General features: G+C 49.1%; 4 protein-coding genes across 4 annotated transcripts; 3 read left to right on the top strand and 1 right to left on the bottom strand.

The window, feature by feature from the left end:
* Positions 1-7: 7 nt before the first annotated feature.
* N7446_004937 (zinc-binding alcohol dehydrogenase family protein) lies at positions 8-1,315 on the top strand (the record flags this gene model as incomplete). The annotated part of the gene is made up of 5 exons (XM_058513685.1): positions 8-151; positions 205-263; positions 317-399; positions 469-1,034; positions 1,116-1,315. Exons 1-5 carry the CDS (start codon positions 22-24, stop codon positions 1,313-1,315), a joined length of 1,038 nt encoding a protein of 345 aa, XP_058375014.1. The 5' UTR covers positions 8-21.
* A 1,131-nt stretch (positions 1,316-2,446) lies between these two features.
* On the top strand, positions 2,447-5,876 carry N7446_004938 (CDC5/polo family serine/threonine-protein kinase; the record flags this gene model as incomplete). Its single annotated transcript, XM_058513686.1, has 2 exons — positions 2,447-2,704; positions 2,760-5,876. The coding sequence occupies 2 exons, from the start codon at positions 2,447-2,449 to the stop codon at positions 5,874-5,876; spliced, it is 3,375 nt and encodes a 1,124-aa protein (XP_058375015.1).
* Positions 5,877-7,663: 1,787 nt separating this feature from the next.
* Positions 7,664-8,867, top strand: N7446_004939 (NAD(P)-dependent alcohol dehydrogenase; the record flags this gene model as incomplete). The annotated part of the gene is made up of 2 exons (XM_058513687.1): positions 7,664-7,792; positions 7,863-8,867. 2 exons carry the CDS (start codon positions 7,664-7,666, stop codon positions 8,865-8,867), a joined length of 1,134 nt encoding a protein of 377 aa, XP_058375016.1.
* A 100-nt stretch (positions 8,868-8,967) lies between these two features.
* Positions 8,968-10,850, bottom strand: N7446_004940 (uncharacterized protein; the record flags this gene model as incomplete). The annotated part of the gene is made up of 4 exons (XM_058513688.1): positions 8,968-10,101; positions 10,155-10,465; positions 10,519-10,594; positions 10,644-10,850. The coding sequence occupies 4 exons, from the start codon at positions 10,848-10,850 to the stop codon at positions 8,968-8,970; spliced, it is 1,728 nt and encodes a 575-aa protein (XP_058375017.1).
* Positions 10,851-12,124: the final 1,274 nt, after the last annotated feature.

Consider the following 12,124-nt stretch of genomic DNA (forward strand, 5'->3'; position numbering starts at 1 on the left):
TATTACTCTTCCCCCTTCACTATGTCAGCCTCAAACACCGGTGTCTGGCTCCTCGAAGCGGGCGGCCAATTCGTTGTCCAGGAAGCTCCTCTGTATACTCCTGGTCCAAACGAAATCCTTGTTAAGAATAAGGCTGTTGCTGTTAACCCGAGTTTGTTATTCTCTGCTTTTTATTTGATAGAACGCTAACTGGCTATGCGACAGTGGACTGGAAGATCCAGCTCTATGGTCCCCATCTACCCTTCCCAAGCAAATATCCATTCGTAAGTGACCCTGACGCAATACATGAGTCCAACTAATCAATACTTTCGCTCAGATCCTAGGCGCTGATCTCGCCGGTGAAGTCTACGAAGTAGGCAAAGACGTGACAGCATTCAAGAAAGGTGATCGCGTAGCTGGGTAAGATGCAGCAAACCCTACATCCACATATAAGCTATAGATCTAGCGCAAAGCTTACATTCACACCAGAAACGCAAACTGGTTCCTCTCGCACGAAATCCGAGACAGCGCATACCAAAACTACACAATAATCAACACAGCCGTTGCCGTCCACCTCCCGGACAACATTTCCTTCACAGAAGGAAGCGTCCTCCCCTTAGCAGTAAGCACCTCCGCAATGGGCCTCTACCCGCCAGCTCGCCTAGGTCTCCCTCTTCCCAAGTCCCCAAAGCCAGAGCCTATCGGCAAAGTGATTCTCGTCTGGGGTGGTTCGTCTAGTTGTGGATCTGCCGCTATTCAACTTGCCGTTGCATCGGGTGCTACTGTCGTTGCTACGGCTTCGAGTAAGAACCATGAGTTTGTGAGGTCGTTGGGTGCGATCGCTGTTTTGGAGTATAAGAGTGAGACTGTTGTTCAGGATTTGGTTGATGCTGTTAAGATTGCTGGGGGTAAGTTTTTGGGGGCTTTGGATGCTATTGGTGACGATCACACTTGGAAGTTGTGTGTCGATGTTGTGCTGGGTCTTGGGTGTGGAAGGGTCGTTAGTAATAATCCGAGAATTGCGGATGTTCCTGAGGGGGTTGAGGTTCTTGGTGGTAAGTTGTTCTTTTCTTTTGTGTCTTCATTGGAGGTGTGAGATGTTCGGTCATGAGGCTCATGCTGATGATTGTTGGTAGTGACTGATACCGCAAATATCGGTGACAACAAGGAGATTGTGGAGAGTGTTTGGGGGAAGTTCCTTCCTGAGGCTTTGAAGGATGGGACTATTAAGTGTGTTCCTGAGGCTGTGGTGTTGAAGGGGTTGGATAAGGTTGCTGAGGGCGTTGCTCTATGCCAGAAGGGAGTTTCGGCTGCGAAGGTTGTCGTGGAGGTTTGATTTACCCCAGATCCACTCTTGAGTCTGGCATTGAGAATGTTGCTATAGTCTGACCATAGGACAAGACAGTTGGATTCACTTTCGATTATTGACATTTACTTTTTCTTATTTTATCGCGAAGCGCAGTGATCAACATGTGTCCAGCCACTTGCTTCATAATCACGATCCTTCTCTTTCTTAAGCAGAATTAATTTCCTGAGATATAGCTGCAATCATGTAATTGAGTAGTGGCATCTAAATCCATAAAGCTCGAGTTGTGGGAACTGTAGGAGTTACCCAATATTATCAGATCTTCAGGTAGTTAGGGGAACTATACATCCTAAACCGGTTTTATGATTGACAAAAACAACTCAGAGTCCCTAACAAGGCCCAGAGTGACATGATGTGTATTATTTTCCAATAGAGCTCTATCGTGACCGCAAACAGAGCCAATGTTGCTGAGGCAGATCAAGAATTTTGATATTATTCTCGTTGATCTCAACGGATTAGTAGAGGGGTTTTAAGGTTTCATGTAAACAAACGAAAATATATATCATGGCAACGGAACTCAACAACAAGCCAAGCTTAACAGTTTTTAGCAATAGATAATAATCCAAGCGAGTGTATCATATACTTACAGGCTATCTAACATTTAAATAATATTCGAAGACATAACTAACAATCAAGGGTAAACGCATGGGATGACCGACACGTGACCTCGGGACTGTTTATCGATTTCCGCATTGAGCAAACTGTTATGGTCTTCTCTTCCTCCACTCCCAACCCTCAATTGAGGCGCCGTGGTTTTTTCGGAGCTCTGTACAGTTTTGCTTCTTTAGCGATTTGCATTTAAGTACGCCTTTCTCCTATCCCGCACTTGTTCCCGTCTCAACCGACTGGCTTCGGGTTGCCGACTGTAAAGCGGATTCTGACTTGACAGTTGCAGGGATACCAATCTTGCACCAACTTGATACCCTTAAGAACCACCACTTAATACCCTTTTTACGACTTGACGCTCGATACCCTTTGTCTGCGCACCCTCGGACCTCCGCGATACAATAATTCGACAACTGCTATAGAAAGAACGACCCGATGAGAATGGAGGCCCTTTCCCCACGCACTACGAACCAGATGATAAAGCCCAAACTTGTCATGGATCGTAAGGCTTTCGACAAGAATACTGCACCGCCAAGCGCGCAAACAAAATCCTCGTCAGCCAAGAATCACGCCGAACCGCCGCCATCAATAGTTTTGGAGCCGGAAGATGGCGGGGAGAGATACTCGATAGGCGCATTTCTAGGGAAAGGTGGATTTGCCGTTTGCTATGAGGGTACATTGGCGCGCAACGGTCGAGTGTATGCCATGAAAGTGGTAAAATCCCAGATGCCCCAGAAAAAGATGGAGGAGAAGGTATGCCAAACCTGTGGACTCGGTGGTTGACAGGGTTCTGACTTCTATTTCGCAGTTTCGGACCGAGCTTCAAATCCACTCCAAAATGCGACATCCTTTTATCGTTCAATTTTACCGTGCATTCGCCTTTGAATCCAGCACATACGTCGTCCTGGAGCTATGTCCCAACGGGTCGGTGATGGATATGGTACGGAAACGTCGGTGTCTAAGCTTGCCCGAGGTGCGACGATTCATGATCCAGCTTTGCGCGGCAGTCAAATATCTTCACAAGCGATTTGTCGCACACCGCGACCTCAAAATGGGGAACCTGTTCCTAGATCACAATATGAACATCAAAGTTGGAGATTTTGGACTTGCTGCGATGATTCTCTCAGACAAGGATGCAAAGCGACGAAACACGCTATGTGGAACTCCCAACTACATTGCTCCTGAAGTCCTTGATAAGAGCAAAGGTGGCCATACACAAAAAGTGGACATTTGGTCATTGGGTGTTATTTGCTTCGCCATGCTCACTGGATACCCGCCTTTCCAATCAAAAACACAAGAAGAAATTTACAAGAAGGTCCGAAACTTGAGCTATGTCTGGCCCAAGGAATCGGACACCAACAACTTCATTCCGGAAGAAGCGAAGGACCTCGTTACTAGCTGCTTGAACCTAGTTGATGAGGAACGGCCAGATCCGGATGACATTGTTGAACACCCATTTTTCAACATGTACGATGGCTGCATTCCGCGCCAATTGGATGCAGGTTGTCGTTACAATAAGCCGCTATGGCTCAAGGATGCTTCACCACGGGGTGATTGTATGGTGGGTGGCTACAGCCTGGATTCTGACGAAAAGCTTCGTGCCTATGTGTACCAAGTGGACGACCCCAGTCAGCGGTACCATTCCTGCAAGGCTGCTTTCTACTCTCTCTGTGGAGTTGGAAAGAAGCCCGACGGAACGGCTCGAAAATCTGTGGGAAGGAACTGCTCTAAGTCAGCCTACGCTGAGTGCGACGCAGAGGACCAGAGAGGTTTGCGCCCAGTTGTTCCGCTGACACCTGACTTTGTTTACCGATGGCCACACGATCTCGATGGGGATTGGTGTCTGTTGGAAACTTCCCGCAAGGTTCGCAGCGAAGAGTCCATGCTTGACAGCAGCACTCTGTCGCGGCGCAGTGTTGGTGTTCGCCCCAACCCCGTGGCAGCTTCACGAACCAACGCTGCCCTCCTTGCTGCCCAACAAAGGCGCATGGAGGGACAAAGTCATGCCGCAACGCTTCGCCAACAAGCTCGTGTGCCTCCTCTATCTCCCAGAAGGGCACCCGGAGTTAGCGATCCTCCTGCCTCATCCGGACCTTACCATGGCGCCCCAGAAGCAAAACCGACGCAGTCTTTGGCTACTGAGGTACCCGCTGGTGGCCTAGCGGAACGTCCCATCCGCACACGAAGGCTGGCATCAGCATCTCAAGCAACGACTCTGCACAGCAAGGAAAGGGATGCCGTTCCTCAATTAACCAAGTCAACAAGCATGCCATCAGGCCTGACTGTAGGCAAAACGCGTTCTCAGTCTCGCAGATTGGCAGCCGCTGACCAGGAGTTGCCACAGGCTTCCATCCCAACGAGAGAACGGCAGCCATCTACAATTTCCGAGGAACGCACAGCGATCACCCGCCAGACATCCCTGCGATCCTCGTCGAGGATGGACCCGAAGGCTATCGCGGAGAGAAATGAACGACGGAAGGCCAGCCCCATCGAGGAAAGCGCGCGATCGTCGTCTAGCCAGTCCAAGTCTTCGTCTTCGTCTACTGGACTTACCCGATCTGATTCCAATGGAATCAGTCGGTCTAATAGTAAGACAGCCGGGAGGGCCCGCTCCAGCCTAGGATTGAGTCCTCTTTTCCACACTGAAGATCTCTGCGAGCTTCTCCCTAGGACTTCGCTGACCGAAGTGAACACCGACTTGCGTCTGTTGCTGTCGAATTTGGTCAACCACGCGCCCAGTCGTCGACGTGGCGGAGCGAGGAAACAGCCCCATGCCTATGTCATTAAATGGGTTGACTACACAAATCGCTATGGCATCGGATATGTCTTGGATGACGGTAGTGTTGGATGTGTTTTCAAGGGAGAAAACGGGCAGCCAGCAACAAGTGTCGTGGTTCGAGATGGAGAGAGACACATTCGTCGCAAGGCACGAAGTGTCGAGGACGGCGACATGAAACCACTGTTTTACTCCGAATCGGATCAGCTTGTTCCTCGCAACGGACGTGCGGTTGAGTTCTACGAAAACAGGGACGATGACTTGTTAGGGTGCCGCGGTATCCGACGAGCAATGATCTCTCCATCACTTTTCGATAAGAGCTCAAAAGCGATGAGAACTCGCACCCAGTCAGGCCCTGAACCCGAACGAGCCGATGCAGAGAAGATCAAGCGCATGAAGCTCGTGGACCAATTCGGCAAATACATGATTGGAGCACTCGGTCGCCATGGTGACGAAGGTATCATGGACGATGACATCCCTCAACAGAATAGCGGCCAGTTCATCAAGTTCTACCAGCGGCTCGGCAATGTTGGAATATGGGGCTTCGGAGACGGCGCCTTCCAGTTCAACTTCCCCGACCACACCAAGCTTGTCATCTCACCAGGCCGCACTCGCAGCTCGTCTCCCTGGGTCGACTTCTACCATCTCTCGCCATCCGCCGCCCGATACTTCGCCGCGAAGGGCAAGATGCACTCGAACGGGTTTGACACGCGAGCCGTCGCCTCAGATGAAGCTGCTACGTTCCTCAGCATCGCCAACGGCGACTCGGTGAACTCAATCGAAGATCGAATTCGCGATATCTTGGACGCAAACGCCTTCATCCAGAAAATCGCTTTCATCAAAGATACCCTCAAAGTCTGGATCAAACATGGTCGTCTTGGCGGTCGTCCAGCCTCCGCTGACGCCGTCTCTCCCGATCAATCTATGCCAAGAGAAATGTTCTGGCAAGGAACTCAAGAACGATCACAACCAAATACCCCCGGTACGAAATTCGTCTGGGTAACAGTCGGTGCACCAGATGGCGATGGCCAATACCGGTCCGTGATGCTGAAAGATAGTGATCGAGAAAGAGTCGCCAAGCGTGCTAGCACGGATTATGAGAAGGAGATGGATTTATTGAAAGACAGGCTTCGGGCTCTTGGTCGTTGATTGACGCTGGAAGTCTTTTCTTTTCTGCTATTTACTACACTCGCCTTACGATGTTACGACTTTTTGTTTTTTTGGTCAGATGAAATGCTTTCATGTTTATTTTTTGGTTGAGACTAAGGCTGAGGCTTTGATGCTTGGAAGTTTTCGGTGTCTCTTGTTAATAGTGTTTATCGAATTCACTTGCGCTTTTGCACTGTTACATGCATGTTGTTCCATCGAGCTCGATCTATTTAGTTTCCTAGCTGTGCTCGGGTTTCCGTCGTCCAGGTACGAGATGAAGCCGTTGATTAAGAGATTGTTCGACTAAAACTTTCAAAACAAGGGTATCCCACGAACGGTCCGGCGCTCGTTACCTAAGTCATCAAGAGTTAAAAGACAAGTTGTTCCCGTTGTCTACTGCTCCGCGTTGAACGAGAAATTTGGCCACTTCGCGATGGCCCTTTTGAGATACCACCCGCAACGGAGGGATGATCCCGGCATTTACATCAGCGCCATGCTTCACGAGAAGCTTAACCATCTGCAATACCTCACCAGTGTCAAAGAGGAGTACCAAAAGTAGTGGCGGGGTATGCGGTTTCCGAGCTTCTTCATTGTTGGCAGGCTCGTCCCCGTTTTGAGTCCGTGAATGTTGGCGCCATGCCCAAGGAGAAGCTCAACAAGGGCAACCGTTTCTTTGTGTATACCAAAAATTGTATTTTTCACTGCGACATGTAGTGCAGTGTCCGAAAGACCGGGACAATCGATGGATGCACCTGCTCTCAGCAACATCTGCACTCGCTCTGTGGCATTCAGCGTGAGACACGCGTTCTGCAGCAGGTTAAACTGGCATTCCTTGGTCTTACCATCATGTAATCAGTGAAATTAATCCTGAAGATGGTGTTAATATCGAAATGCCATGAATCTATCATATATTGCAACGTCTCGCCTCCTGCGGTGCTGGTCCACTGCATGGCAGACCAGTCCGAAAAAGAGAACTGTAATTCTTGCCGGCTCACAAGATACTCAAACAGTGGAAATTGGCCACATCTCAATGCTTTTTCCTGTTGTTTTGGCGCGTCTTTGTGCGTTGATATCAAGTCATTTCGGAACTCTTCAAGCAACTTCAGCATCTCAAAGCTGCCGTATATAGAAAGGCGATCAGGACATATCCCACGAAGGAGAAGCCTTTTGGCAAACAAGACTTCGACTTGCAATACTGCGTGGAGCAGAATCTTGCAGTCGGCATCGCTAGCATTGACCTCCACAAGGTAGCATAGCATCCAGTCATACCCAGTGTGTATATATCGGAGTATGTTGCAGCCGATATAATCCTCTTCGTCACGTCTATAAATTTGGTAATACCACCAGGGCAGGTCTGGGGATGACAAACAGTTCTTGGCGGGTGCAGAATTGTGCGCAGGTCTCAAGACTGAGTACTATCATACCTTAAGCTTTGATTTTACTTAGGCCCCCACTGTATCTCAGTTGAAGATAGCTTAGCGATAAGTCCCTTGAGCATATCTAAAGGTACTTGAACAATACTGGGCTATATATAGCTCTAAAAGTAGCTTACAATCAGCCTGTCCGGTTCATCGGTCGACTGTCTGCCGAAATCCCCCCGCGTCCGACCACCCGAACTGGGGGTAAATATGACAACCTATAAAAGACAGTCCAATTCCCATAGTAGCTTTCAGCTAGACAAATACTACAATAGTTGCTTTGACTAGCGTAAAGCAACCACCCACATTTGGCTATCAAACATCTACTTCGACTATAACCTCCTATCCATTCCATAACTCACAATCAAGATGCAGAACCCCTCATGCTTCCTCTACGGCCCCGGCGATGCCAGATTCGAAGATAGACCTATGCCAACCATCGATGACCCCCTCGATGTAATCATCCGCATCGAATACGTGGGCGTTTGCGGCAGCGATGTACGTACTATTGAAACCATACCCATACCCCACAACCTACACCATCTTTATCTGATCTAACAACCAAAAGGTCCATTTCTGGCTTCACGGCGGCGTCAAAAACCATGTCTCACACACAAGCCCCCTAGTAATGGGTCACGAAGCCTCAGGAACAGTACACGCCATCGGACCAAGCGTGAAAAACCTCCAACCAGGCGACGCAGTAGCCATCGAGCCGGGCTTCGGCTGTCGCATTTGTTCAAAGTGCAAAGCGGGCAAATACAATCTCTGTCCTGAGATGAAGTTCGCTGCGAATCCGCCTTACACGCATGGCACGTTATCGAAGTTCTTTAAGGTTCCTGCTGATTGCTGCTATAAGATCTCTGGCTCGTTTGACTCTGAGTTTGGGAATGCGGGTGGGATCGGGCTTGATGAGGCGGTGCTTATTGAGCCGATGGCTGTTGCTGTGCATTCTGTGAGGCAGGTTGGTGTTAAGCCTGGGGATCGGGCTATTGTTTTTGGGGCTGGGACCGTGGGACTTCTTTGTGCTGCTGTTGCGCGGGAGTTCGGGGCGAATCTGATTGTTTCTGTGGATTTGAGTGACGATAAATTGGAGTTTGCGAAGAAGTTTGTGGGGGAAGATCGGGTTCGTTTTCGAAGTGCGATTCCTGCCCGGGGTTTGACTTCTGAGGAGATTGCTGTTGGGTTGCGAGGCTGGCTTGAAGGTGTTGATTCCGAGGCTGATCTTCCTGGCTTTGATGTCGCTATTGAGGCTACTGGGGCTGAGTCGTGTATTCAGACAGCGATTCATTCGCTGAAAGTTGGGGGTTCATTTGTGCAGACTGGATTGGGGAATCGAAACGTCAACTTTCCTATTTCGACGGTGTCTGAGAATGAGATTACTGTCAAGGGATGCTATCGGTATGGCGCGGGGGATTTCAAGATGGCTCTGGAGCTGGCGAAGTCGAGAAAGGTTGAGTTGAAACCTCTCATCACAAAGGTTGTGCCATTTGAGAATGTTGTGGAGGCGTGGGAGACTACCAAGCGAGGCGAGGGAATCAAAACCCTGATTCGAGGGGTTGGACGTACTGTATAAAATGGCTCGGTATTGACTTGAATGGAGAATGTGATTATTATTATTATTGCTCAAGTTAAATCTAGAGTATCTTCATCAATCTAGTTCAGTAACATCCATATCACCACACAGAAGGTCGGCTTTCTGGATCTATCATCCTGCCTGCACGCATCTCCAAGTCCTTCTCGCTTGTAATGGTCTCATCATCCCCCCGAAGACCCTGGTTCGTCTCCAAATCACGATCTAGGTCGTAATGCTCAGTCAATAAACTGATCACCAAAGCCACGCCGGAGACCGCACAGCACACAATCCATACTGTGCGCAGACTGTCTGTATACGCCTCCTTGAGGTTAGCCTTGTCCGCACTGTCTGCCATAGCCTTGATAATTTGAACCAAGCCCGCGGCATCCTTGCTGTATGCATCGGCCATAGGAGCCAGACCAGGATATTTCATGAGGTTACTAAACATGCGGTTCTGGAAGACCACTCCACCAACCGCGACACCAATAGATTGGCCGAGGGCACGGAAGAAACTGAACATGGCAACCGCGATAGCGAGGTTCTCTGGCTCCGAAGAAGCCTGGATAGCGTAGCCCAGGGAGGGGAACAGAATTCCCAGTCCCAAACCTGAGACAATGTTCAGGAAAATCCAGCCAGCGACGCTGGTGTGGACTTTGATCAGACACAGTAGACCAAGACCGATGGTTGAAAGAACCCATCCCAGCCACACAGCCCACCGGTAACGACCAGTCACTGTGATGAGAATTCCAGCAACCATACCACTAGGGGCAACAGTGAAAGTCTCAGGGAAGAGTGCCACGCCTGAAAGGATGGGGCTATATTCCTTCACGGCTTCATAATATAGAGGAAGATAATAGAGCGCACACCACAGAATGAAGCCCTGGAGAACACTTCCAATGAATGAGGCAGTTGCCGTGCGGTTCTTGAAAATTACTGGTGGAATGATCGGGTCGGAGGCGAAGCGATATTCGTAAAATGCGAAAATAAGGAGACCAGCGCCTCCCACGCAAAGAGGGACCAATGTCCGCCATGAACTCCAGGAATAGGAGACTCCACCCCAGGTGAGCGGAATGAGGAAGGATGATATACTACCGACGAAGAGAACAGTTCCGAAATAATCGATTCGTCGGAGCTTTTCAATCAAGGAACTAGGTGCGAGCTTCAGGTTGAGGAAGAGAATGACGAGTATCAAGCCGATGCCGATGAAGGGGAAGTTAATATAGAAGATCCATCGCTATATTCCGTGGTTAGAGCTATCACTGGTGTTCTCAAGCGATGTAAACTCACCCATGATACATTTTGGGCGAATCCGCCTCCAAGAATTGGCCCGGTCACTGAGCCAACACTCCACATTGCACTCAATATGCCGAAGTACTGCCCTCGCCATCGTAGAGGAACGAGGTCAGTAATTATGACCTCGCTCAGTGAAATGATTCCACCTCCACCGACACCTTGTATAGATCGACCGACTAGCATGTAGGTAAAGTTATTTGCAATTGCCGAGATAATAGCACCGATACAAAAGAACACGAGGGAGATCAGTATCATAGGACGGCGGCCGAAAATATTCGAGAAAGAAGCGAAGCTCGGTTGGAACACTTGGTGAATGTAAGTGGTGAGCCAAAATAGAATGAACGTCGATGGATCATACCAGTTGAGCATAGTAGGAACGAGGTACCACTCCAAAATGCCTCTATCGCTGTCCCGTTCAACTCCTGTGCGATATGCTAAACTTTATCAGTTTATTTCTGCTGCGAACTTCAATCTGGTACTCACCGGTAGGGCAACAGACAACGAAGTTCCATCGAGAGCAGCCATCAATGTAAGAACCGCCAAAGTGAAGAAAACCAGGATTCCCCTCCGTCCCAAGGCAAATTTTTCATTGACACCCTTATTCTTAGGCTTCACATAGGAAGGAGGTCTCACACTCTCATCATGTGAGGCACTTCCACGTCTGTAGAATGGGAAATCGGTGTCCGCCATGATGAGTAGGTAGCGACTATCAATGACACGATAAAGAGACCCTCGTAGTCTCAAGGGTAAATATCTTTTATATTTTAGCACCTGTTTTCGGATAAAAAATAATTTTACATTGGAATCTGCAAGCTGGACAGATATATAATAAATCAGCTATCTAGCTAACGCCCTCCCACGCGGGATTGACAAGATGCCAGGGAGTTTGGAATGGGACGAAAGTTCCTCCGTTGCGACCCAAGATCCCGGAATCAGCTCCAAAATAATGATACATTTCAGGCTGATTCAATCTTCAGGGTCTCCATGACGAGACGAGGGTGGAAGTGCGAACTAGGCTGCTGCTGTTTTGGAATGTTCGGCATAATGTTGCCCCGCCCACTTTGGGTGTCAGACGGGATTCGGGCCAACCTCATTTGCTCGCACTTAGTTTTTTTCCTTTTTCGTATGAGTTGAAATCTTTCGGTCGGGGTTTTTATGGCCCAGTCCGAGTTGCATGGTCTGGTTGCGGCTGATTTTATATCGTTGCCTTGGAAGTTGCGTTGTTTTGGCTTTCCGACTTCGTGATCGTGCTATAGATACTCGATCGGACCACACACATGACTAAGAATTTGAGAGCTTATACGAAGAGACCCATACATGGGTATTGAGTGACTGATGTTCTATCTCGGGTATGTACTTGCTCAGCACTGGCGGGTCTCCTGGTTGCGAGGAATGAAACAAACAGTGTCTTGATTCTGCGCATCTGGTCTGGTATTTAGTAAAATCTAAAACACGACCGTCACCACTTCGAGGGCTGGAAGTCGCATCCAACTCCTCCTTTTCCGTGAGGCAGGAGTATTAAGACCCAGAAAAAGCCTCTAGAACTTCGCTCACGGCACCTTGTTTCGCCATGGAACAACAATGCACGTTCCAAGATTGACAAGCAACATACCGTGTCACAGAAGACTCTACACTCACGTCAGATTCTAAGAAGAAATTTGCAGACGCTGCCACTCGCTCCTAAGCATCTCAGGCAGTTCGTCCACCAGACTGAGTCGGTACGGATTCCAGCCTAGGATCTTGCGCGCGCGCTGCGAACGACCACGAGAATTCATGCCCAGCTTAGAGACTCGAAGCCTGCATATTTCTTGGCGCTTTCCAGGTCGATTGGCTCGGCTTTTGCCTGTGTCGGTGAAGGTATTCCCGACGCAAGCAATGCAGGAGTGCTCGCCGGCAACGTCGGGGGCTTAATTTTACTAGGGGGCTGCATAGTAAATAGAAGTACCTCGGATCCAAGACCGTCG

Source organism: Penicillium canescens (assembly GCF_028828765.1).
Source record: "Penicillium canescens strain IBT 15451 chromosome Unknown utg000003l_segment0_segment0, whole genome shotgun sequence".
Classification (NCBI taxonomy): Eukaryota; Fungi; Ascomycota; class Eurotiomycetes; order Eurotiales; family Aspergillaceae; genus Penicillium; species Penicillium canescens.